This window comes from Ipomoea nil, unplaced genomic scaffold (genome assembly GCF_001879475.1).
Source record: "Ipomoea nil cultivar Tokyo-kokei standard unplaced genomic scaffold, Asagao_1.1 scaffold1353, whole genome shotgun sequence".
NCBI lineage: Eukaryota > Viridiplantae > Streptophyta > Magnoliopsida > Solanales > Convolvulaceae > Ipomoea > Ipomoea nil.
This window is the reverse complement of record NW_017617781.1, coordinates 132,162-160,000: the sequence shown is the minus strand read 5'-3', so window position 1 is coordinate 160,000 and position 27,839 is coordinate 132,162. Positions and strand designations below refer to the sequence as shown.

General features: G+C 41.7%; 1 protein-coding gene, 1 long non-coding RNA gene and 2 other non-coding genes across 5 annotated transcripts in view; 2 read left to right on the top strand and 2 right to left on the bottom strand.

Moving 5' to 3' along the window:
- The window catches only part of LOC109185732, an 18,618-nt gene extending 18,207 nt beyond the window's left edge, over window positions 1-411 (top strand). Inside the window, exon 3 of the long non-coding RNA XR_002055034.1 lies at window positions 401-411. This is a non-coding gene — a long non-coding RNA (uncharacterized LOC109185732). The remainder of the gene's footprint in view (window positions 1-400) is intronic.
- An 18,566-nt stretch (window positions 412-18,977) lies between these two features.
- TRNAV-CAC lies at window positions 18,978-19,051 on the bottom strand. Its single transcript has one exon. It is a non-coding gene; the product is annotated as a tRNA-Val (tRNA).
- Window positions 19,052-19,734: 683 nt separating this feature from the next.
- Window positions 19,735-19,808, bottom strand: TRNAV-CAC. The gene has a single exon. It is a non-coding gene; the product is annotated as a tRNA-Val (tRNA).
- A 62-nt stretch (window positions 19,809-19,870) lies between these two features.
- On the top strand, window positions 19,871-22,574 carry LOC109185728 (UBP1-associated protein 2B-like). Of its 2 annotated transcripts, XM_019335682.1 has the most exons (3): window positions 19,871-21,029; window positions 21,060-21,267; window positions 22,294-22,574. In XM_019335682.1, coding segments are annotated over exons 1-3 (1,287 nt in total). In that variant the 5' UTR covers window positions 19,871-19,951; the 3' UTR covers window positions 22,295-22,574. The 2 variants fall into 2 exon arrangements, with proteins under 2 accessions (XP_019191227.1, XP_019191226.1); XM_019335681.1 differs by having other exon boundaries at window positions 19,872-21,267.
- Window positions 22,575-27,839: the final 5,265 nt, after the last annotated feature.

Sequence of the window (27,839 nt, the reverse complement as noted above, 5' to 3'; positions counted from 1 at the left end):
CATTTAAGCTTGTTGAATTCAACTTTAAAACTAAGACCCATTGTTGAAACAATAATAAACAGTAATGCAAAAAAAAAAAAAAACATGGCACTCCCGTCTGCTAAGTTTTTTCTAATACTATAACAAGACCACTTGCCATCATTACTCTCAAGGTATGGCCATGCTCAAATAGGAAATTTCATTTTGGGGATAAGATCAGAAGAGTGTGAGACAATGCTGAAACTCCTCACAATCTTTATGCTACATCTGGAAAAAAAAGTGAAATTAACCTGGAAAAGATGGGTAAGTCAAATTGAAGAAAGGCATCTCAATTATGAAACTGTCTTTCCAATTCTCAATAATTAGAAAGCAGAAATCTCAAAGAAGGCAATAGTATCTGGAAAAAAGAAACAAGAAGCAGCAGCAGCTAAAACCAAATGTTTGCAAAATAGTAGGGAGTAGTAAGTATTATGGTTCCAAGTGTTAGAGAATACACCAACATTCAAAAAGCATGGAGATCGCAAAGGTGGGGGGCACATCTACATTGGGTCCTACTAATGTACCTTCGAATGTACAACATATCCTAGGAAGTATCAAAAAAAAATAAAAAACAAAAAAATATACAGAGTGATCTTGTATAAGGAGGCTAATCTGCTACCATGTTTCGACACAAATCGTGTGTTTCTGCAAATCAGCCCGGAAAAATTCCTCAGGTTTCCTGGGAAGATAGAGCTGTCATGGAAGAGGTTGAAAAAGGTTGCAGTTTTGAGAAAAGAAAGTAGGCTGCACATGCAAATAAACAAAGGAATCTGCCATCAAGATTACTAACCCACACGCCAACACCCACCGACCGGAGAAAAAACAACAAAAACGCCCACATTCACATACTCTTACGCCCATCCCCAAAACCCCAACTGTAAGAAACAACCAACACTTTTGGACCACCACAAACCAAGACCTCATACGTTCAGAGGAAAAAAGAAAAAAAAAAGAAGAAAAAAAAAAAAAAGAAAAACCCCGAACACTAACCCAGAAATCGTACACCACTCTCCATCGCACTCGTCGTAGCCCCCCCCCCCCCCCCAACCCTAAGAACACCGATGTGAATGCCAAAACCATCCCGGTGAAACCCCCGAAAAAAAAAAACACACACACTGAAGAACTACAACGCAAGCAAAATACAAAAACCTAAATCCCAACCCAAAATCCATTCGGAACAGTAGCAAACCCACAAACCCCCAGCAAAAAAACATCCCGAAACAAACAAAAAAAAGGAAAACAAAAACGGAGAAAATAGTACCGGCACCGGAAGCAGAAGAGATGCCCTAAGCTGCTTGGACTGCCGCCTGCTGGAACCAGCCATGGAGGTTCTTCGGACGTTGTGTGTACCGGAGGGATGAGAAGAATGGAAGGGCCGCGAGGAACGAGGAGGCTGCGGAAAAGATATTAAGGGGAGAGAAACCTAAAATCAATCTTATTTTATCTACTCACACACGCAAATCAACCGGCTGAATTTATGACTTGTCATAATAAAACACAAAGAGGAATGACAAAACCACCCCTACACCAGGCGCACGTGAATCTTATTAGCTTACCATCTCAACCGTTAAAAAAAACACCATCAACGATCAGGGAGTGTGCTTACGGACTCGGCTAACTAGGGGGTGTGCACCGGATTCAAAATCTATATATATATATATATATATATATATATATATATATATATATATATATATATATATATATACACACACACACACACACACACACACACACACACACACTTTCACGTACGCAGCAAAACAAACCCAACCATGCAAATTGCTTCATCGAGTAGACCGAGACAACCATGTAGGCATGTATCCACCGACTCGTTAAAACCTTCACCGAAACCATCGATGCGATAATTCCTTCACCGAAACCATTGATTCGTTAATTCCTTCACCGAAACCATTGATTCATTAAATCCTTCGCGGAAACCATTGATTCGTTAAATAACGATTTATACATCAAATCGTAAATAACGAATTGTACATCAATTCGTAATTCAATTCATAATTAACAAATTATATATCAATTTGTAAATAATGAACTGTACATCAAATCGTTAAGCAACGATGCAAAACAATATAAGTAATATTCGGTTCCAATCGTACGCAAAATTCATATTTCCCAACTTACTTTCTACCAAACTAAAATAATATTTATAATTCCACAACTTCAAATATTATTAAAGTTTTCATGGTAATCCATCTGAAACATTAATCTTCATTACTATATAAATTTCCAACATCAAAGATAGCCTCCACATCGGATTTTTGAGGGAATGTGATTCCCTCATCTTCCTTTAAGTAATGTAAGATTTCCTTCGTTTTTTTTTTTAAAATTACTTTTCCCTTCTCCATCTTCATCTCCTCTAAGTCTTAGTCTCTGGTTTCCTATTTTGAGACTGCACAACATACTCCTTAGAAAATCAGAACCTATACTAGATAATTCAGCCGATGAGAGGTGAAAGTGATTCAAGGTACCCCTATACTCTTTTTGAAAAAAAAATTAATAAATTTCTTATCTAATTATAACTAAATCATTTATTAACATATATTTATATTTCATTGGGATTTAGGTTGCTTGGGTGCATTAGATGGAATATTTATAAAAGTCAATGTTGAAACAATTGACAGACCTAGGTATCAAACCAGAAAATGTGAAATTGCGGCAAATGTCTTAGGTGCTTGCACACCGAACATGCAATTCATCTATGTATTTCCAAGTTGGGAAGGATCTACGGCAGATGGTAGAATTTTGAGAGATACTATTAGTAGGATGAATGGTTTAAAGGTTCGTCAATGTAATTTTTTAAAATATAAATATCGTAGGATTTTACTTAATGAAAAAATTGTCTTAGGTATTACGTAGTAATAAATTTCTTAAACTAGAATATGTCTAGGAAATTACCACTTGTGTGATGCTGGATATACAAATGAGGATAGATTTTTGACACCATATAGAGGTCAACAATACCACTTAAATGAATGGAGGCAAGGCTTTCAACCTACAACAACCAAAGAATATTTTAACATGAAGCACCCTCAAGTAAGAAATTGTATTGAGAGGTGCTCTGGCATATTTAAGGCTAGATGAGCTATCTTAAGAGACAAGTCATTTTATCAAGTTAAAACTCAATGTAGGATTATTTTTGCTTGTTGCATTCTCTACAATTTCATTAGGTATGAAATGCCTATTGATCCTATAGAGATTGAAGTTGGTCAAAATGAGTGCAATAATTTCCAATATGAAGATGATGATGATGAAGACTTGATAAGGCATCGTGCTACTTGGCACATGAGATGTTTACTACTTGGCAGGCTGAACAACATTAATCTTTGTTCTAGAAATACAACCTTTTTGTTATCATTTTAGTTGTAATTGAAGAAAAATGGAAAACTGAATTTTATTTGAACATCATTGCTGTATTTTTGAAGTATTCCAAATTGAAGAACATACTTGTTTAATGTAGTTGCATTAATATTTTGTTATATTTTTTGAGTTAATTACCATTTTGGTCCCTCGACTATGGTGAAAGTACTAAATTGGTCCTGGACTATTTTTTTTGACCAATTAAGTCATAAAGTATTGATTTTGTGTCTGATTTAGTCCTCCGTCAGTTTGGGTGTTAAATGACCGTCTATTTTGAGGGAAAAATAGGACTTTCACTATTTTCCATCATTCTCATATTTAAGAGGAAGAAGATATCCCATCCTAAGATATCACGACCATCAACACGGAGTCCGGTGTGAGGATAAAGACCGCCGTAGGCCGCGGCGGCTTCATCAAGGGGTTGACGCTGCACACCATGAAATGAGTGTTTTGGATGACGGGGAGTGAAATGTGAAATGTCCGGCGGGATTCGGGGAGTGACATTTCACAATGAGTGTTTTGGATGACGGGGAGTGAAATGTGAAATGTCCGGCGGGAGCGGGATTTAGGACATTAGAGCCTCAGATATCACGACTATCAACACTGAGTCCGGACGGCAGTTGGGATTCAGGACATTAGAGCCTCAGATATCACGACCATCAACTCTGAGTCCGGACGGCGGTCGGGATTCAGGACATTAGAGCCTCAGATATCACGACCATCAACACCGAGTCTGAACGGCGGTCAACTTTGCTTCGTCAAGGGGTTGACGCTGCACACCATGAACGGACAATAATTACGAACCCACCCTCTGGCTTCGTCAAGGGGTTGACGCTGCTCACCATGAACGGACAATAATTACAGAGCCTCAGATATCACGACCATCAACACCGAGTCCGGACGGCGGTCGGCTTCGCTACACCATGAACGGACAATAATTACGAACCCACCCTCTGGCTTCGTCAAGGGGTTGACGCTGCACACCATGAACGGACAATAATTACAAACCCACCCTCTGGCACACCATGAACGGACAATAATTACGAATCCACCCTCTGGCTTCGTCAAGGGGTTGACGCTGCACACCATGAACGGACAATAATTACAGAGCCTCAGATATCACGATCATCAACACCGAGTCTGGACGGCGTCAAGGACAATAATTACGAACCCACCCTCTGGCTTCGTCAAGGGGTTGACGCTGCACACCATGAACAGACAATAATTACGGAGCCTCAGATATCACGACCAACACCGAGTCTGGACGGCGACCGTTGACGCTGCACACCATGAACGGACAATAATTACGAACCCACCATCTGACCTCTGCTCATATAATGGACCATAAGTCCCTCGTCTTGTCCATACGGCCTCAATTAGGGGGGCGAGATTGGGATGATATTAGAGGTCTCCTTAGTCCTGACGTTCTGACTCTCCCTCCAGACCCTCGGGGTAATATCACCGACCCACCCCTCGATAAGTATTTTGGGGTCCACCTTCTGTCGCTACAGGTTGGGCTGCGGTTTCCCCTTCATAGGTTTGTGATAGATTTTATGAACCACTACGAGATAGCCCCCAGCCAGCTTGTTCCCAATGGTCACCAGGTAATTGCTGGCTTTCTTTCTATATGTAAGGACAAAGGGATAGAACCCACGCTAGATCTTTTCCAGGCTCTTTTCATAGTTGGTAGGGCTTCTCAGGAGGGTAAGGGATTTTTCATGATTTCGAGCAGGCCGCATTTCAAACTCTTTGAGGACCGTCCTACTTATAACAAGGATTGGAAACCCAAATATGTCTTTGTCACCCTTGTGGGTCATCCGTCTCCCTTTCGTGTCACGTGGGGATCCCATTTACGTTTCCCTCTTACTCTTGACATGAGTCCTTCCCTCCGCCGAGATGTAGATGATTTACTAGGGGATGGTCTTCTATCTATCGTTGATTATACCACCGAGTGGAAGCTCGCGGGCTTAGGCTTCGTGAGGGCTCATCCGGCTGTTCTTTCACCCACGGGTACTCTTCTATTACCACTTAGTCTTTATTCATCAACCACTAACTCTAACTTGTCTTCTTTTTATTGCAGGTACCATGTCTTCCTCTTCGAGAACCGGTCGATACTTGTCGCGACAGGATCCCCCCTCCAAGAAGAGCAAGGTAGAGAAGGGTAAGAAGATTCAAGACGAGGTCGCGGAGGTGATGCCGCCTCCGCCGGCACGCACGCCGACTCCATTCAAGGTCATTGAGCGTACGCCTACGCCAACCAAGGTCGCCGAGAGGGTGCGTACGCCTACTCCAACCAAGGTTGCCGAGGGGGTGACGCAACCTCCACCGAGTCGCACACCCACGGCCGTTACCTTTTCCCCTCAACCCCCCGAGGTGCAAGGAGATACTTCCACTGAGTCTGGCTCGCGTGTTCGGACCAACTTGATCCGACTGGGAATGGACGTGCCACCAGGAGCGTCGTTAATAAATAAGAGTCTTGATGCGGTTGAGTATGCTGCTCGTATCGCTCCTCCTGCAGACTTGGAACACCTTGTCGCCATGGATTTCAACATGCTGCAAGAGCGTTATCTAAGACACATTTTTGAGGTCAGTTTCTCATACTTATGTTCTCTCTCTGCCCTGGCGTGTCTTACTCCGTCTGTTACTTTCAGGCCCTGCTAGAGGGACATATCATTCATGCCCAACGGCGGCGGGTGACGGACGCGCTCATTGAGGATGTTAAAATTAGGGACGTGGACAACAAGAGCCTGAAGGACCTGCTATCGATCCGGGAAGGGGCTCTGAGCAAGATGGAAGGCGAGCTTGGGGCGCTAAAGAAGGAGCACCAAGCGCTGTTGGCCTGGGAGGAGGCTCTGAGCAAGATTGTAGGCGAGCTTGAGGCCCTAAGGAAAGAGCACGGAGCGCTTAAACTTGCCCTCGCGAAGGAGCGGGAGGACCACGAGAGGACCCGTGCTGGCCATGCTGACGCCCTCAGCCGGGCTATGGAGGTCTACAAGAGTTCAGCCGAGTTTAGAGAAGACGCCATGCACTATATGAGCACTCCTGGGGCTATCCGGGAATTCCTCAAAACCGAAGCTGGCCAAGAGGCGGTCGAGGCCGAGGCACAGGTGGCTTTTAACATTGGGCAGTATACAAAGCAACAGGAGACTTTTTCGGTGCTGAGGGAGAAGATTCCAAATTTTGATCCCGTGTCCCTCGGTTTGCCTGTAATAGAGAAGAATCCGGATCCTGATGCTGAGAATGAATCCATTGATGATGTTACGGATGCTCGTGAGGATTTTTTGGCGGACGAGTTTCACGGCATCGGTACTAGCAACGTCCCCAATGTTCCACTTGATCATATTATGATTGAGGAGCTCTCGGACCATGAGTAGTTCGTAGTCTTGAGATTTTCCCTTGCTTTCTAGCTATGTCTTTGAACAATTTGTTTTCTATGTTTGAACAATTTGCTACTATTTTAGAATATTCGGAATAAACTGGTTACTTCGGAATAAACATGTTGCCTTTTTTTTTTTTTTTTTTTTTTTTTGCCGAGACGGACTCGGCGTTGGTCGAGTGCCTCGGCCAAACTGTGGCTGAGGCGTGCGCCTCGGCCATCCGAGCTTCTTCTTTTTTCTTTTTTTTTACAACACGGGCGGACCATGAGCACGAGATATTCTTTCAGAAAGCTTCGTAAAAGATGATAACGAACTTGTTTTACTAAATAACATGGACGGACCATGAAAATAAGATATTATTTCAGAGAACTTTAGCGTGTAGAGCGGAAGGACCGCGATTACCAAGCACTAGTTCCAATGATTGCTACTACAGAATTTTTAAGGAAAGTACTTGATCAAATGTTCTGAGTTCCATACCCGATCGATCATTCTTCCCCCTGTAGTTTTTAACTTGTATGTTCCTGGGCGAATCACTTCTTCCACGGTTTAAGGTCCCTTCCATTTCTTTGCGAATTTTCCCCCTTCAAGGGGTTGGCTGGCTTCCCTTCTTCGCAACACAAGGTCGCCGACTTGGAAATACCGGGGTCGGACTTTTGCGTCGTGGTAGGACTTTAGCTGACGACCGTAGTTCTCCATCTTGCAGAATGCCGCTTCTCTCTTTTCATCCAAGAAGTTCAGATCCACCCATTGGTGGAGTTCATTTTGTTCTAACTCGAACTCCTCCACCCTTCTACTAGGTATGATTACTTCCACCGGGGCCCGAGCTTCGAATCCATAGGCGAGTGCGAACGGGGTTTCTCCGGTGACCCTTCTTGGTGTCGTGCGATAGGCCCAGAGGATGCCGTCGAGTTCCTCCACCCAGGCTCCGCCGGCTACTTCTAGCTTTTCCTTGAGGATGGTTATATTCGTGTTCTCCACTTGCCCATTCGCCTGAGGATAAGATATCGCCACCCGGCTATGCTTAACGCCCCATCCTGCTAAGAATTCTGAAAATTCTCGTGCCTCGAATTGACGACCATTGTCTGTGATTACCTGGAGAGGGATACCGAAACGATACAGGATGTTTTTCTCGACAAACCTTTTGCACATTGCTGCGGTGATGCTCACCAGGGGCTCGGCCTCCACCCATTTCGTGAAATAGTCGATGGCCACAATGATGTACTTCCTGCTTCCAGTCCCCGTGGGAAGGGCCCCTACCAGGTCAATTCCCCATCTTGAAAAAGGAATCGCGGTGCTTACCGGGGTGTAATTCGTCGCCGGTCGACCCGTTAGTGCTTGAAATTCTTGGCACTTGGGACATCGCTTTGTATACTCGGCACAGTCCCTCAACATTTTGGGCCAAAAATACCCTTGTAACATGATGCGCCGTGCAATGGTGTATGCCCCTTGGTGCGCGGAGCATACCCCCTCGTGGACTTCTTTTATCACCAACTTGGCTTCATCTGGATACAGACACCTTAGTAACGTGCCGTTGTAGGAGCGTTTGTACAGCTTATCGCCCGAGACAACGTAGCTGGGTGCCCGTAACTTCGTTACCTTTGCGTCTGCCTCGTCTTGCGGTAGGGTGCCATCCGCCTTGTATCGCTTGATATGATCAATCCAACATGGCTCCCTAGTCTGCACAGGGAAGACCCACGAAACGTCGGTACTTGAAGTCTCGAGGTCTTCTAATTGAGCGATCTTCCTAATGTGGCTGGGGACTCCGGTACTTAGCTTTGAGAGCATGTCGGCGTCGGCGTTCTGCTCTCTCGGTACCTGGTGTATCTCATATCCCTCAAACTCGCGCAGGGTTCTCAACACCGCGTCTCTGTATTTCTGCATGCTTCCTTCGTTGGCTTCATACTCCCCAGACACCTGGCTTACTACCAGCTTGGAATCGCATCGAATTCGGACCTTTTCAGCTCGTAGTCCCGCCGCCAACCGCAGTCCATTGAGGAGGGCCTCGTACTCCGCCTCATTGTTAGATAACTTAAAGTGGAACCGGATGGCATAGTAGGCGCGGAATCCCTTCGGAGTGACGAGTACTACACCGCCGCTGCAACCTTTGCTGTTGGAAGAACCGTCTGTGGACAAGGTCCACCACCCTCCATCTTCAGTTTCTACCTGGTCCGTCACTTCCCGAGCTGTGCACTCCACTATAAAGTCTGCAAGAGCTTGGCCTTTGATGGCGGGCCTTGGTTTGAAGTCTATGTCAAACTGACTGAGGTGCATGGCCCACCGTGCCATCCTGGCGGAGCTGTTAGTATTCCGAAGGAAGCTCCCCAACGGCTGGTGTGAGAGTACGTGGATGGGGTGAGCTTGGAAGTAGTGGGCCAACCTTTTTGATGAAGTGACTATGGCAAATACCATTTTCTCCAGCACACTATACCGGAGCTCTGCGTCGTGTAGGGCTTTACTCACGTAGTAGATGGGGCGCTAAGTCCCTCCTTCTTCTTTGACCAACATAGAGCTGATCGCACCCTATGACACGCCCGAGTACAAGATTAGGGCTTCACCTGTCTTTGGCTTTGCAAGCAGGGGCGGGGACAACAAGTATTTTTTTCAACTCCTCGAAGGCCTTTTGACAGTCTAGCGTCCACTCGAACCCTTTGCTCTTTTTCAAGATTTGGAAGAAGGGGAGGGAACGTTCAGCCGATTTAGATAGAAAACGGCCTAAGGCCACCAAACGCCCGTTGAGTCTCTGGACTTCCTTTATGGACCGCGGAGGCTCCATGTCAAGGATAGTCCTTACTTTTTCTGGATTCGACTCAATGCCGTTCCTAGTGACCATGAAGCCCAAAAATTTGCCCCCATCAACGGTGAAGGTGCATTTTTTTGGGTTCAAGCGCAAATTAAATTTCTTCATAATGGAAAATACCTCGCTGAGATCCTCGACATGGGAGGTGGCCTTGCGACTTTTGATGATCATGTCGTCCACGTATGCTTCCATGTTTCGTCCCAATACCGTCTTGAACAGCTTTGCCACCATGCAAGTGTATGTGGCCCCGGCATTCTTCAATCCGAATGGCATGACCAAGTAGCAGAATATCCCCTCGGGAGTGGTGAAGGCGGTCTTTTCGGCGTCCTCCTCATGCATGGATATCTAATGGTACCCACGGAAAGCGTCCATGAAGCTCATGAGTTCACATCCTACCGTCTCATCCACCAATTGATCTATATTGGGTAGCGGAAAACGGTCCATAGGGCACGCCCTATTGAGGTCCGTGTAGTCCACGTACATCCTCCACGTTGATCCTTTGGGAGCCAAGACTACGTTGCTCAGCCACTGTGGGTAGTAAATCTCCTTGATGTGCCCCACGTGGAGTAACGCGGTCACCTCCTTTTTCACGAACTCTCTCCGTTCTGCCGATATATACCTCTTTCGCTGGTGCACTGGTTTTTCGCTGGGGTCGACTGCGAGCTTGTGGGTTATGATCCTTCGATCTATGCCCGGCATGTCCTCTGGCCCCCATGCGAACACCGTGTGAGAACGGCGGATTACATCCACTATCTGGGCCCTTAGCTCTGGGCTTAAGCCTGTGCCGATCTTCACCACTCGGTCCGGTCTGGAGGGATCCAGAACTATATCTTCCGTTTCTGACACGGGCTCGGCGCGGGGCCAGGCCGCTTCTTCATTGAAAATTTTCTCCGCGATCGTGTGGACCTGTAGGTCCTTACTGCCAATCTTCTTGCATGCCTTCACGTAGCAACTGCGGGCTGCCCGTCGGTCGCCTCTGACGACTCCTATTCCATTCGGAGTGAGGAACTTCATACACAAGTGTTCCACCGATACTATAGCCTTGAGGTCTTCCAGTGCTGGCCTCCCGAGTATGATGTTGTGCGCACAGGTGAGTCTTACCACGATGAACTCCATGTCTAGCTTGCGAATGTTAGGGCTCGTGCCTATCTCCACGGGCAGGGTCACCGACCCTTCTGTTTCCATCGAATCCCCAGTAAACCCAGAGAGTGGAGTTCGTACCTCTTTGAGCTGGCCTCTAGGTAGCCCTAACTTGGTGAAGGCGTCGTAGTACATCACATTCACCGAGCTTCCCGTGTCGACCAAGATGCAATGCACGATCATATCATTGATGTCCATCTTAATCACAAGTGCGTCGCGATGGGGTAAGGGGCCCTCGGGGAGGTCCTCGTCAGAGAAAGTTATGGCCTCTCGCCTCTGCTTCTTTCCTTTGGGAAGACTTACCACTTCTCCCACGTATAGCTGTCTGCTCCACTTCTTCCTCTCTGTGGGTGTGTCGCCCCCCGCAGGTCCACCATAGATAAAGTGTATGGTGTGCTTCTTTTGTCGTCTGAGTGCCACCTCGGTTTCCTTTTTGCTATCATCCTGCTCAGATATCTGGTCATGTTCTCTTTTCTTGGCGTTCGAGGTGGATGGCTCGGCGCCATCCTCCTTCCTCCAGACATTTTTTGGTGGATTTTTTGATGGATCACGCTGCGGCTGTTGCTGCTGCTTGGATCGCTTGACGAAATGCCGGAAGTAGCCCTGCTGGATGAGTTCTTCTATTTATCACTTCAATACGTTACATTCATCCGTGTCGTGCCCGGGTTGCCTATGGAACCTGCAGTACTTTGCTTGGTCTCCTTTAGGGGAGACATTCATGCACTCTAGTGGGAACTCGACTATTCCCATCTCCTCAGCCTGTTTTAGGATGACGCTGACGGGATGGGTAAGAGGAGTTAGGTTACGCAGGGGAACCAGCGAGGCCGTTCATGGTCCCAGCCTTTCCCTGCGGCCGGGTGGTTCGAACGTGGTGCCTGGCTGGACGGACCAGCTTTCCCAGGTTTCCCGTTTTTCATGCCGTCCTCCTCATCTTTCTTTTTCCTGTCGACGTCCTCTGCCTCGGCATAGCGGCTAGCCGTCCTCATCAAATCTTCGTAAGAACGGGGGTGGTGGGCATTCAGTTGCTTGTGAAAATACCCCGATCTCAAGGCATGGATGAATATAGGGATCGCCGCCTTGGAGTCGAAGTCATAGACATTATTGACTTCCTTTTTCCATTTGATCCGGAAGTCTTTGAGGCTTTCGCCTCTATCTTGCTTTACTACACAGAGGTCAGAGAACGGTTTCTTACGCTATATGCTACCAGAGAAGTATGTCAGGAAGCTTTTGGACAACTCTCCAAAGTTTTGGATCGACCCATCCGGGATGGTGTTGAACCAATCTTGGGTCGTTCCATCCAGGGTGGACAAGAACGCTCGGCACATGATGGCGTCCCCTACCCCAATCATTACCATAGCAGCCTTGTACCTAGTCATGTGGACACGTGGATCAGTGGCTCCCGTGTACGCCTTGATGGCGGGTAACCTGAAGTCCCTCGGCAGAGGTACGTCCATGATGCTTGGGGAGAACGGTGCTGCCATTCGTACCTCGGGTTCCGGCGACTGCTCCCGTGCCTCAACCCTTCTTGCTAACTCCTCGATCCCTTTCTTCAGCCTTTCGACCAGGGCCGACTCGTCAGGGTGCCGGCGCGGGGCCGGCTGCCGCTCCTCAACGTGTGGGGCTAGTTCATTGACGTGCCGTCCATCTGAGTGTCGACGCGGAGCTGGTTCCTCGACGTTTCGTCCATCCAAGTGTCGGTGTGGAACCCGCTCACCAATGCGTCGTTCGCCCGCTGAGTACCGACACGGAGCCGGCTCATCGACACGTCGCTCCGCCGAGTACCGACACGGGGCCGGTTCATCGAAGCGTCGCTCATTTGAGTGTCGACGCAGGGCCAACTCGTCACCGTGCCGGCCCACGAGACTCGCCCATCCTTTCTGTGGGCGATCTCTCCGCTTCTCTTTCCTCGTGTCGGCGAGGGCCTCTAGCGGAGGACCCCTCGGCACGCAACTCCGGCATTTGCCGAGCGGGCGCCCCGTGTCCCAACCGTTCTATGGCAGAGCGGGAGGGCCTAGGTTGCCGTCCGGCCGGTCCGCCTCTCTGGGTGCCCTATCCCAGACCCCCGGTCCTAGTGCGTCGCCCTGCGATCCTCGCGGCACGAGTTGCGTCCTGGGCATCCACCCTTCGTGGGGATTCTACTTCTATTTCCTGAGGCCGCGGCGGGGGCACTTGGCCTTGTAGTCCCACCGCCACTTGGTTTAGTGCCGCCGCCACTGCTTGCTGGATGGTCGCCTGGAGGTTCACAACTTTGTTCGCCTCTCCATTGTGGAGTTGGTCTCGGAGGTCCCCTCCATTATTGAGTTGGTCTCAAAGGTCCCCTCCATTGTTGAGTTGTTGTCGGAGGTCCCCGGGCCTCCCGTTGTTGAGCTGTTCTCGGAGGTCCCCTCCGCGATTGTTGGTGAGCTGGTCCCGGAGGGCACCTGAGGCATTGCCATTGTTCACGTTGCGGGAACCATGGGAGCTGCGGGACACCATTCTTTCAAGCTTGCTGTTGAAAGAGGAATGAGTTGTGTGTGTCGTAGCCTGCTTGAGTATTGGACTCAGGCTCTCAATGAAAGCACCAATTGTAACACCCCGTGTTACGGCCTTTAATCCTGAATTAATTATTTAATTGATTTCATTAATAATAATTAAAAAGGATTTAATTTGATTAGAAATCCCTTTAATTAATTAATATGGTCCACCACGGATCGTAGACCCTTGCCTAAACTAGAGTCATAAGCTTATTAGAAATAAAGAAAGTCAACATTTTACTAATCAGATCCTAATTAAGAATCCTAGGCCTACACATCTATTAGGAATAAAGAAAGTATACCTTTACTATTCAGATTATGGTTATGATTCTCTTTAATTAATTAATATGGTCCACCACGGACCATGGACCCTGGACCCTTATCCCTAAAACAAGTCCTTAGTCCTATAAGGAATAAAATTAGTAAACCCATACAATTCAGACCCTATATATATATATATATATATATATATATATATATATATATATATATATATATATAGGGTCATAGGAGGCACCTAGATCTTACACCACAATAATCCCTCACCACACAAGAAGTTCCAAGAATCCCCTTAGGAAAAATCAAGAAAGAAGAAAGCTTAAAGAAAGACCCTTCATAGCCAAGGAAATTAATTAAGGCTAAGAGGTAACCCATGTCTCAACAAAACCTATTTTCCTCGCTATAATCTCTTTCCTTGGCCTCCCTCTATATTCTTGTGTCTTGATTGAATTCTTCTATGATAATTATGTTATGTTCTTGATGATTGATAAGATAACTTATATGCTTTCTTGAGAATCTTGATGACATTGATGTTAAAAAGAAGTTCTTGATTATGATATGATGATTCTTGACGAATCTTGATATTTTCTTGATGTTAAAAATAAAATATGTTCTTGATGATTTTGGTGGGATTAGAGCCCTAGGTTGGATTGGGAATTTGTATTGAAGATGTTCTTGATTTATATTTGGGTGGGAAATTCGCATGTTCGGGTGTTGTTTATATTTAGAAGCCGTAATAGGATAAGTCCTACATGATTCTTGCTTTTGATCCGTTAATTGCTTATGTGATGTCGTTATTTGCGTTTAAAAGTGTCTAAGCATGGTTTCGGGTTCCACAAAGGATCCCGGGACGAATTTATGATGAATGAGTCAGTGAGGGGTAGGTGGGGGTAGGGGAACCCACCACCTACCCGCTGCCCAAAAGGGCACTGCCCGGCAGCGGGCAGCCACCGGGCAGCCGGCTGCCCGCCAGCTACCCGTTGCCCGAAATAGTGCCCACCGGCGGGCAGCCGGCGGGTGACCCCCACCCACCGGCTACCTGCTGGTCCATGCCCCACCTCGGGTCCCCGGCTTCCCCGTTTGATGTTCCCCGTTCCCCATGATGTCCAAACGGACCCCGTTTGTCATGTCTGAGTCTAGTTTGGAATTTCGGGTACTATTCGTAGGTTAAACGAGTCTTAGGAATTGCATGCTAGTTGAATTGGTAACCCGTGGACCTAGGTGAAAGTCGTATGAACCCCTTAGGAACTATTCTTAGTATGTGAATGATCACACGTAAGCTTAATTATATGTCTCCCCCTTCTCTATGTGAATTATGTGTTATTATGTGTTATTGTGTGTTACGTGATGCATGACCCCAACTTGGTTAAGATCAATTGCGCTATACGGGCAGTTGAATGGGCTGAGAACCATCCCAACTGTTAACCAGACCGGTTAAAATCGGTCGGGTATATAAATATTATATAGGACTGAGGTCCACTATACGGGCAGTTGAATGGGCTGAGAACCATCCTAACTGTTAACCAGGCTGGTAGAGACCAGTTAGGTATATAAAGATTATGTATAGGACTGAAGGTCCACATGGGCCTCGGTGATATGACCCACCGACCTAGACGCGCCAGGCGGTGTGTAGGGCCAACAAGCCGAGGAAGGCTGTAGTCCACCGACCTGAGTAATCAGGCGGTGTGTAGGGCTACGGCTGGCTGCGATCCACCGAGTGATGGGACAGCGATGTGTAGGGCCGTAGTCTGCGAGGATCTTACACCGACTGAGTTTAGCTCAGCGGTGTGTCGGGCTTGATCCGCTACGGTCCACCGACTGTACGCATCAACGGTGTGTAGGGTCGTAAGTCCCCCCTTGTAAAGAGGATCGCGGTCCACCGACTGTGCACGTCAGCGGTGTGTCGGATCGTGGTCCGACGTTGAGTTCGTCAGCGGTTCTCAAAGGGTTGGTTGCGATCAACTCCCCTCATACCACGGTACTGAGGTAGGGTGCTGCGGGGCCGTGTTAATGCTATAAGCATTAACCCTCATGTTCGGGGCATGCGATTGGTCCCGTGGCGCCATCAATGATTATGTGATATGAATGATACTTGAATGATGATGTGTTTGAATTGAATCTGTGACCTTAGATCCGTATTCCTTATGATGTTATCTCTACTTAACTGTTTATCATTGATTAATGTACTTGTCCCTATTTGCTGAGTCTATACCTGATTTTAAAGCTAGAGTCTCCTAAGTATATATCTTCCTGCTTCAAAATGGTTTTCCTATATCTATATCTATATATATATACCTATATTGTATTTCAACGCGTTGGAGTGGGTTACCAGCATCTCTCGCTGAACAGATATATTTGGCTTTCAGGCACAGATGAGTAGATCCCAGAGCGCGCTAGAGACCCGAGGCGTAGAGTAGCTAGTTTCCCTTTCGGCCTGCGTGCCATGCTTATGTATTGACATTATTTGAGGATTTTAGTTAGTTAGCCTGTGCACCTGAGTTCTCTAGCTCAGGTGTGGCATAGCACCCCATATTCTTATGTTTGATTTCGGGATTTAATGAGCATTTACCTTTATTATATAAGTTTTAAAAGTTTCAAAATTTCAGGGTGTTACACCAATGACGGTAAATATGTTATCGGTAATAATAATACTATAATAACGTTATAAGAGAGTAACAATAGTTGTATTGCTTTTTGTCTTAGTATAGAAAGTACCGTCCTTTGCTAGCTGAGGAGAGCCCCATTTATACTTAGAGTCCTAACGGTAACAACATGGGACATAAATGGGGAGCCTAGCCTTTAATTCTCTCTCATCAATGGGGGCTTCAATGCTGGCTTCAATGACAGTAAGGTGGCACCTGTTGGAATTCCTAACCGTTGGAGTTCTGCCCGTTGGGTTCCCAAGTGATGCTGAGTCAGATGCCCATTTATGATCCGGGTTGGGTGCCAGCCCTATTATCCTGTCAATAATAATAATAATAGAAGAAATAAATCGATCAAAGTCCTTTGATGCCTGCTCCGCCGTTCATTTCCTATCTCTCTTAAATTTTTTATTTGATTTTTTTATGGCTTATTCGCTACTTTGCACTTTTGTTGTTTGCTGCAATTGTTCTTTACCTAACAATTTATCTAACTTGAGTTATTCTTACAATATTCAATGTTTTCTTTAGTTTCATGTTTCTATGAAATTAATGTGCTTTAACATCATTCTAATTTTGATTTTCAGTGCACTGAAATTATTTTCGAGTACTGAAATATATTTCGAGTGCACTAACAATGACATATTGTGTCCAAAAATTTACTATACAGTACTTGACACTTGTTCTCCAAATATTAACTATACAGATAGATGAGATGATTATTCATCTTGTCAATAAAAAATTTCCAAGCTGAGCTAATTGATGTTTGGTAATTAGTACTTAGGGGGGTGTACTCAATCATGACTTTTGTAAAGACTTTTAAAATAATAGATTTTAATAAACTTTTATTGACTTTTATAGAGTCATTCAAAACTTTGCAAGACTCTATAAAAGTCTATATAAAAAAATTCATAAAATTTTATCAAATTTTTTATTTTAAAAAGTCTACAAAAGTCATTGAAATTCTAGATTTGAATACATCCTTACAAATTTTGAATGATTCCGATTCTTATCATTTATAATTTTCTTACAAAACATATTATAATATATCATAAAATTCTTCTTATTATATAGTTCTTCACCCACATCAACATTATTATTTTTATCAATAGTATGGTGAGACTTATATGCAGGGACGGAGCCAGAAATTCAGTTGGGGGGGGGGGAGGCGAAGAAGTAGGGACGGATTCAGGAAATTTTTTCAGTAAATGCGAAACATTAAAACAAAAGAGATAATTTATAAAAAAAAAATAAATTACCTAAGAAATATAGTTGTAAATATTGTTGGATATGAGCGAAAAATAAAACACAAGAATGTTATATATATGTGTGTGATGTGACTGTGTTGAAGACATAGGGGAAGGAGTAAAAAATTGTAAAATTATATTAATGCTAAAGAGCTCAAACCCTTAACCTTTATAATTGTCAAACATATGCTTTGCCAATTAATCTAACTCATCCTTATTGACATTTAATAGGTTTTTTATACTAATACCAAAACCTGCACTATAGATACATATATACATACAAAAATTATATATGGAGTGGGGGTGGGTTGAGGGGGCAGCTGCCCCTACCCCTAGCTCCGTCCCTGCTTATATGCTAATTACTTATATACTATTAATAAGCATAAAAAACTATTTCATAAAATATTCATATGAACACTAAAATTTATAGTAATTTCGTTCCAAAAAAAAATTATAGCAATAGCATTGTTCAAATAAAATATTCAAAAATATAATTACTAGTTGTATAAAAAAAAATTTAATATATATATATATATATATATATATATATATATATAATATTCTATGCAATATATCAAGTAGAAAAATGTGTGTTGTTTTTTTACGTCTTTATTAATTGATGTATCTCACTAATTATGAAACCATTTTAACATATTACATATAGAATAATGAAAAAACAATAATTTATTAGGTATAAGGTTTATAAAGTTTAAATAGGAAGAAAAAAATAGATTTAAATAGAGAGAGGAATCCTTCGTAAAGAGGAAATTTTGAAATCTTTGGGTTGAAGGTTGGATATCAATTATTTATATTTGAGTAAAAAAAGTCTACAAAAATCCTAAAATTAAAAAGTCTACACAAATTCATAACTTTTTGAATACCACATGACTTTTGAAGACTCTTTAAAAGTCTTAATCGAATACCACATGACATTTAAAGACTATTTAAAAATTTTGATTGAATACCGCTTGACTTTTAAAGACTCACTAAAAGTTTGAATTGAATACATCCAAACTTTTAAAGTTTATAAAAGTCTTTAAAAATTGATGAAAGTTATGATTGAATACCCCCTTTAGTAGTGTGTTTGTAAAATTAAAAAATATTAAAATTTGACGTTTCTTAAACCGAAAAAAATCAAATCGAATCCCCAAACCCACCCCTAATAAATACATATTGTCACAAAAAACAACAAGCATGATACTAGTGTGTGAGCTTGAGTTCGAACTAGAGACCTCTAGTGTGTAATAGTGTGTGAGCTTGAATACCCCCTTTAGTAGTGTGTTTGTAAAATTAAAAAATATTAAAATTTGACGTTTCTTAAACCGAAAAAAATCAAATCGAATCCCCAAACCCACCCCTAATAAATACATATTGTCACAAAAAACAACAAGCATGATACTAGTGTGTGAGCTTGAGTTCGAACTAGAGACCTCTAGTGTGTAAAAGTAGTATGACAACCAACTACACTACCCAAACTTATTTGAACAAGTCTCTTAGGTTTTATAATAAACATGTAATAGATAGCTTTGAGAATTGGGCTTGCATTTGAGAGTATGTGAGGCCTTGGTATCACGAAAACAGCAATAACATGTCTGAGCCCGGGTTCAAACCAGGGGTCTCTAGTGTGTGAGACTAGCATGATAACCAACTACACCACCCAGACTTGTTTAGACAGTTCTCTTAGGAGTCGTTTGGTTCACAGAATGTAAGATTACCTTAATGAATGTTAGATTGCTGGGAATGTTAGATTACTGAGAATGTTAGATTCCTGTGTTTGGTTAAAATTGGGGTATATAATATAATGATGTTTGGTTTAGGGTTATCTTTTATACACACTATAATATCCTTAACATATTTTCATATATTTTAATAAATTTAAAAATTAAAATAAATAAATAAGATAACGGTATCATATATAATCACATGATTTTAAAATATTAACTAAAATCTTGAACTTGAGAAACAAAATTATTTTATAAACTAACATAACATAATAAAAAAAAAAAAAAAAATATATATATATATATATATATATATATATATATATATAATTAACATAACCAAGGTTATCTTAGATTACCTAAGATTTTGAAGGGAATCACATTCCCTTCAAAATCCTATGTGGAGGGAATGTGACATTCCTTGGGAATGTTAGATTCCCTAAGATAATATGAACCAAACACCGGAATGTGAGCCTTTGGAATGTCACATTCCCTTGGTTATCTTATATAACCTGAACCAAACGCCCCCTTAGGTTTTTTAATAAAAACCTGGAATAGATAGCTTTGAGAATTGGTTCGCATTTTAAGAGTATGTGAGGCCTTGATCACGAAAAGAGCAATAACTTGTCTGAACCCGGGTTTGAACCGGGGACCTCCAGTGTGTGAGACTAGCGTGATAACCAACTACACCACCCAGACCTGTGTATATATCAGCTCTTAGGTTTTCTAATATAAAATCGTAATGGATAGCTTTGAGAATTGAGAGTATGTGAGGCGGCGTTGAGAGTTGAGGGTTGGATTAAGCGAGCGAGCGTGACCGAATCTTCTCTGTGGAGTCCCAAATGGTAAAAAAACCCAGAACCAGAACCCTATTCCGCCTTTCTCTCTTACCGTCTTCCATGGCCAAGAAGCGGAAGCTTGTTAAGAAATCTGACGCTTCCAAATCTCATAAGAAGAAAATCAAGAAGATTAACAACAATACCAACCCCAACCTTGCCCCGCCCCAAGAGGATCCGACTCCCGATTCCGAATCTTCGCCTGAGAACATCGATTCCCTCCTTGAACCCTACTCCAAGGACCAGCTTATCGCCCTCGCCATCGATGCTGCCCTCCACCATCCCTCCCTCCTCTCCCTTATCCGCTCCTCCGCCCACTCTGATATCTCCCACCGCAAGATCTTTGTCTACGGCCTTGGCTATGACGTCACCCGACACATCCTCCTCTCTGCCTTCCAACCCTACGGAGAAATTGTCGACTGCAATGCTGTCACCGACCGTCTCACTGGCAATTGTAAAGGCTATGGTTTTGTCATCTTCAAGAACCGAAAAGGTGCGGTCAAAGCCCTAAAGGAACCCAGGAAGAAGATTGGGAATCGGTTTGCCTCGTGCCAGCTGGCATCTACAGGACCCACTGCCCCCGTCGCCGGTTCGGTTCAGCAGGATTTGGGTAGCCGGAAGATTTACGTGAGCAATGTGCCGCAGGATGTCGATGCAAAGAGGTTGAGGGATTTTTTCGGGAAATTCGGGGAAATTGAGTGCGGCCCTTTGGGGATCGACCCGAATACTGGCAAGTGGAAAGGTTATGCTTTGTTTGTGTACAAGACCGCAGAGGTAGCGAAGAAATGTCTGGAAGAGCCCTACAAGATGTTTGAGGGGCGGCAATTGCATTGCGAGAAGGCTGCCGAAGGCAAAAGTGGCGGGAAATTTGGAGGCGGCGCAGCCGGGATCACTACTGGTGTGGTGCAGCAGCCGTTTCAGCCCTTGCAAGCAGGGCCAGAGGTGTTAAATGCCATAGCTGCAGTTCAGAATTTGGCAATGTTGGGTCCGAACCCGAGTGCTGCTTTGCTCAATCCATTTTATAGTGGCTTCCTTGGAAACCCTAATTTAGGAATGTTAAACCCAGTGTTGGGGATGGGGCAAGGTGTGCTAGGCTCAGATCAAGTGGGGCAAGTAAGTGGCCCTGGAATGGCTGCTGCTGGTTATGGTACACTAATTGGGGGTTTGGGAGCGAATAACTTGATGCTTGGAACTTATGGCAGTGGTGAGTCAAGTGGGGGAATGCCTCGGGGCTTAATGCATGCTTATCCTAATTTGTTAGCTGGGCAGACTTCTGCATCTGCTAAGGCTCCAGGGAACAGTGGCTACTCATCACAGTTGTGGTATGACATTATCTACTTGACATTCAAATATTTGATTGCTTCATTCTTAAAAAAAAAAAAAAAACAAGAACTTTATGCTAGTTGGCTAAGGTGAAGGCAAATAAATTTATGTGACAGGAGGATAAAATCAAAATTTAATTTTGTGCATTAGTAAATTTTGGAGTAGAAGAGATGCTAGAACAAAGATACAGTGCTTCCTTTTATTTTTTACTCTTTGGTCTTGTATAAAATTAGGATTAGAAGAGAAACTGGAATTTATATTTCTGGATCTATATGACTACACACACAACTTATAATCTTAAACTTAGATAATTGAGAACATATCTCCGTACTCAATCTTTTGTTTCTCCAATCAATTCATGGATTCTTGTGATGTTTCTAAAGTGTGCAGTATGTTTCAGAAGTTGATATTGCATATAATGCTTCCTGCTCATTAGACTTCCTTTAAAGTCCTATGAATGAGCAAAGAATTTTTTGGAAACTTTTGTGCTAGAATTAGAAGAGAACATTGAAAAGGTGTTTTCCATTCTTTTCCCAGCTTTGATCTATTATTGAAATCAAGGTGACAGTTCTAGATTTTAAGGATAATTTAGATTTAGATGAGCCATTAGTTTACACAGACCTACCTCTTTCTGTATGTACTTTGTTGATGAACAGTTGAAATTTACTTCTAGTGTCCTTGTTTTTACCTATCACAATTTCTCCTGGTTTTCTGTTTTCATCCATTAGTTGTCAGTATCAACTCGCTGTAATTTTCTTCTCTAACAATGCCAACTAAAATTTTAAGTTTGGAAATCTTTTCATACTTTGTCCCATTTTCTGTTATAATTTTGAGATAAGCCTTGCAAAAGTATTCCAATATTAATTAGTAGACATTTGAACTTTTCTTTAATTTCAGTATGGGTGGCATTTTTTACCTGATTATCAAATACTCTTGATATTTTTAATATAACATACTTTTTTCCCTTGTGTTACTTGAGTTGAATTTTCATTCATCAACAACTTAATCGGGCTTCCTTTTTGCAGATGTCTTCAACTGGCAAAAGGAAACAACGTTATAGTACTGTTGCTTAAACTATTACTTTTGGTCAGTGCCTTTGGTTGCAGCAATTGAATTTGAAAGCCATATGCCCCTTATTGGTTTTGTCATAGTTTGAGTTTCTCATTGAAAGGCCAAGCCTGAGATGAAGTTTGCAGATCTTATTTCATTTCTTTATAGTTTTCCTTTCATAAACAATTTCTGACCCTTTTTGAACTATTTTTATCTTTATTTTGATCACTTTTTATTATTGACTGCCTTTTGCTTTTTCTGAGTTTCAGATTTTGCTATCCTAGTATCCTGAATTTAATTTTGTTGTTTCGTTTTGGTTTTTTGTTTTTTGTTTTTTGTTTTTTGTTTTTTGTTTTTGTTTTTGTTTTTGTTTTGTTTTGGTTTATGCATTTACCATTAAGAATACTACTTTTTTTTTTTTTTTTACCCTTTGTCTTTTTGTTTGTTGATCGGTATACTCTCTTTTTTTTTTTTTTTTTTTTTTTTTTTTTTTTTTTTTTTTTCAGTAGGTAATTCTTTATGTATTTAATATGCCATTTTCTTCATCAACACTTCCTGCCACAGTCTCTTATTTTTGCGAGGAAAAAGAAAAGCGTATACTCCCTCTATCCCATTTTATTTGTCCTACTTGCTATTCATTGGTCAAACCAACTCTTTCTTCTTTGTTTATTTTCTTTATTATTTTTTACTTATTTTTAAATTTGATTTTTTGTGTTCAATAGTATTTTAGTGTAGTTTCTAAATATATAAATTTTGTAACCAGACACATAAAATGGGACGGAGGGAGTAATAGCTTAATGGATTTCATAATTTATGTATTTCTTCAAGGTCTATAGTTGTATAACTGTGAACCAAGCTGTTTTTTTTACTTTTTTTTCCACTGCTTACAAAATTTTATTCTTTTGTCTAGTGCAACCAATTATATAATTTTTAAAAACCCTGAACTTCATGTTCATAAATGCCCAATAAAATTCCTTTTTTTTTCCTAAGTTGCCATTTCATTTTCCATATAATTTGAGTTGATCTTTGGATGAAGTTAAACATTGCTTGCATATGAAATGGATATTGCTTTATTTTTTAATTAGTTGGTAACGTAGGCAAAGTACCTACATTTTGGCCATGTGGAAGGAAGATACCTCTTATTGATGGTTTGACTAAAATCCACTTTTCAGACAATGGACATATCAGCTGCAGTTAATGGAAATCAAAATTTGACATTGAATCAAGCATGCCATTTAACCATGAATTTTTTGTGGTGCAATTCTCTTATACATGATTGTATTCCGTGTTACTCTTGCACTGTGCATCAGTTAAGTCATTTTGTCTTGGCAGTCATTGTGCATTTATGTGACAAGCCTTGTTCCCTTGTCATTTTTTTATTTTTTTTTTATTTTTATTTTTATTTTTGGGGGGCGGGGGAGGTTATTTTGTTTTTCTTGTCATATTTAATGGTTTTTTTAAAGGTCCATCTTGAAATGTCTTTTCAAGTCTTGATTTCTTGTTCATTTGATACATCCCCCCTCTTTTTTTCCATTCCTTCCTATGCTTTGTTTTATTCTTATTTTTATTTATTATGTGATGGGTATATGCTAATATGCCTATATGGTATAACTCATAATGCAAAAGAGGGTCCTTCTGCGTTTTGAACAGATCCCTTTGCCCTTCCTTCCTGTACAGTAGGTTGGTTACATATGATATGCACATTAGTTGCGCAGATTCATAATATTATTGGCAGTTGAGACCTCTTGCAATACTGAATTCGGAATAATTTATTTCACCATGGTAAGCATTATTATAATTTGCTGTTTCCTATAATTGTTTGCTTTAACTTGCATGTGATATGAACATAATGTAGTAATGTATTGCTTATGCATACTTGAGTAATTTAAGTTCAGAATAATAGGCTAATAGTTAATGGAAGCATTGTGATATTTTTTTTTATTAGACAGGGAAATGAAAGTATAGAGGATTTATAGTGAATGAAGAAAAGTTTGTTTTGTCATTAGAAGTGGGTCTCCGTCAAGTTTTAATTGAATCCCTTGAATTTTTGGGCAAATTATACCATGGTCTAGGGTTTACCTTGCATTCTGTACTTGCAGTTAACAAATTATATGTTTGTAGTTATCATGTCATGTGTATGTAATTATTATGTACGTGCATTTAATTTGTTTACAGGTACAAAAAGTGCAGGCACAGAATGTGTTAATTGCAGATACATAATTTTTAGATTAGGGTTTACAATTGGATCCATGGTATAACAATTGGAATCTTTGATGAAAGGAAGAAAATAATCTTGCTCATCCTAATTTTTGTTGCCATCATTTTCATCACCCCCAGTTTCTTCTGCCCCTCCCCCAAGACCCTTCTTAGAGCTGTCGTTGCTGTTACCAGCATTTGTTGCATCCTCAGATTAGATGCATTCTCCATCCCCATCCTCACCACCTTCTTCGTTTCCCTCGGCACCCTTAGGCTTGCAATGGTCTCCCATTAATTTAGGCTTGCCCATAAGGCTTGCAATGGTCTCCCATTAATTTAGGCTTGCCCATAAGCAGTCCTGTCAATGGTAACTGATTATTTTTACTTTATGTATATAATATAATTATATATTATATTAATATATAATGTAGGTATATGTTTTATATGAATAAATAAAACCAACAAATAATATTAGACTGAATTGGTTACAATTAGGGATGTCAATCAAGTTACCTTGGCCAGTTTTGAGCTAGTTTTATTAGGTTGTCGGGTTTATCGGTTTGTGTTAATCAACTTTTTTATTTTTTGGTGGATTTAAAATTCTTGGTCTTAATTCTAAAATCTTGAGCTTTTGGGTGAGTTCAATTAAAACCTTATAATTTTAAATTTTAAATTTAAATAACTATATTTATTAGCGCATTTATACTAATAAATAGAGAAAATTACACTTTTGGTCCTGTGACTATTGAGGTCTTGTTAATTTGAGTACTTGACTTTAAAAACTAACAATTTAGTCCCGTAACTATGCAATTTTTAACACATTTAGTCCTCCGACGAAATCACCTGCCAAATATGGTCGGAAAAATGTAACCCTTTTAAAATTATGTATTTATAGGGGCAATTTAGTCATTTTAAGTCACCTTCTTCTTCCTTGTACCTGAGCTCTCTCGTCTGCAACTTCTTTCATCTGCAAATCAAAAGCATCAAATACTAGTAATTTCAATACTTCATATTTTTATTCTATTGAAACTATATATTGCAAAAACATGTCTATACTAGATGAATTACAGTATAATATGGAGCTCTCTTCTGCTTTTCCTCGGAAGATCGAGCCCGACACTACAAGGAAGACATCAGATTATTTTTGTGATCTTTATACTTATGCTCATTGTTTACAGCCCTAGTTGTGTTCTTTCTTTGTGTCCTATTAATCCAATAAGCCAAGGAGTCCCACTCTTGGACAAATCATGTGCAACTTCTTGGACTGTAATTCGTCTGCAACTTCTTTCATCTGCAAATCAAAAGCATCAAATACTAGTAATTTCAATACTTCATATTTTTATTCTATTGAAACTATATATTGCAAAAACATGTCTATACTAGATGAATTACAGTATAATATGGAGCTCTCATCTGCTTTTCCTCGGAAGATCGAGCCCGACACTACAAGGAAGACATCAGATTATTTTTGTGATCTTTATACTTATGTTCATTGTTTACAGCCCTAGTTGTGTTCTTTCTTTGTGTCCTATTAATCCAATAAGCCAAGGAGTCCCACTCTTGGACAGATTGTTTTTAACCCTCAATCTTTGAGCATTATTTTACTTAAAAATATGCTGGCAGTTCTCCGATGGTGCCGGTGGTGACGATGGGTCTCCTTTTATTGTGTATTTTTCCTTTCATTGTTTTTATTGTTGTGGTTCAGTATTTGATGCTTTTGATTTGCAGATGAAACAAGAAAAAAAGTTGTAGATGAGAGCTCTGGTGCAATGAAGAAGAAGGTGACTTAAAATGACTAAATTGTCCCCAAGAATAAATAATTTACAAATAGTTATATTTTTCCGGCGATATTTGGCCGGTGATTTGGTCGGAAGGACCAAAAGTGTTAAAAATTGCATAGTTACGGGACTAAATTGTTAATTTTTAAAGTCAAGTACTCAAATTAACAAGACCGCAATAGTCACAGGGTCAAAAGTGTAATTTTCTCTAATAAATATAAACTTATACAATATTTAATCACTTTAAAGGTCCATTTCTAAATTTAAGTTAAAAATAATTAATATATTTACACTATTTACACTATAATGTAATAATTATATATTTTTTTAATTTTTCATTATTATTTTCATAGGAAATACTTCGTATTTTATTTTCTAATATATTTATTAAAATTTTATTTAAAAATTTAATAAAGAATACTTTGTGCTAAAGATAAGTTTACATATAACTCTGTATATTTTGTTTTACATCATTTGTAAACTAAAGAATATCGTTAAAAGTAAGGTTGCTGACTAGTAAAATTTAGGGTTTCTTCCTCCTAGGGTGTTTTGGGATCTTCCTTTTGTTGCTTTTGGTCTTTTTTCGGTTTCTTGCCGGTGAACTAGTTGATCTTTGTGTTGCCATCATAACGGTGTGCATGGTGTCTACGAATGCTGAGGAGGGGGTGGCTGAGCTTTTGACTCGTTGGGCGGATTGGGCGTGGGAGGATGAATTGGGAGTGTTTGAGTCGATGACTGAGGCGGCCGATGGGGCTGGTGAACGCGAAGAGGAAACATGGGTTTTAGTTGGGCGATTCTTCCGAAGGAGGTGGTGCTCGACGCACTTGATATATGGGTACAACTCCATGACTTACCCCTGGGATATACCTCTGAATTGATCCGGGAATAGATAGGTAACTTCATTGTCTCGTTTGTTAAACATGATGAAAGATTTGCGGGTGCTCAGTGTTTGTCTTTCTACCGCATACGAGTCTCTATTCCGGTTTCATGACCAATTAAGAGGAGAATGAAGTTGCTCAAACGTGATAAAACGACATGCTGTGTGAATTTCAGTTACAAGAGGCTCCATACATTTTGTTTCTATTGCGGGATGTTAGGGCACTCGTACAAGTTTTGTTTGAAAGCGAGAGGTGCGACGGTGCCTGTTGATCAGTTTCCGTACAATGCCGAACTCCGGGCAGGCGGAAGGGGAGGCCCTAGGGCGATGAGGGACCCTTGGTTGGTGTCGTTGGGTGGTAAGCCGAAGGGGTGTAGCGAGACTATATCAGCAGCTTCTATTAATGGTGGGGGCAATGGTATGACGTCGTCGGCTACTATTCGGGGGTCCAGAGATGGCGGTGGTGGTTGTCTCGAAGCGGCGGAGGGGATCGGGGATGGTGGCGTCGGCCTGGGAGTGGGGGGACTGATGTTGCAATTAGACGACTTCTTATGACCTTTTACTTCTTTTGACTTTTAAGGCCAATGTTTAGGAGGTTGGAGTGATTAAACATTGTCTATCAAAGAATTTGTCTGAACAGGCGGTAAACTATCACAAGTCTAGCATATGT

Bases quoted from the DNA above. Each gene is read 5' to 3' on its own strand.
- LOC109185728 (XM_019335681.1), top strand. From the start codon at position 19,952: ATGGTAAAAAAACCCAGAACCAGAACCCTATTCCGCCTTTCTCTCTTA.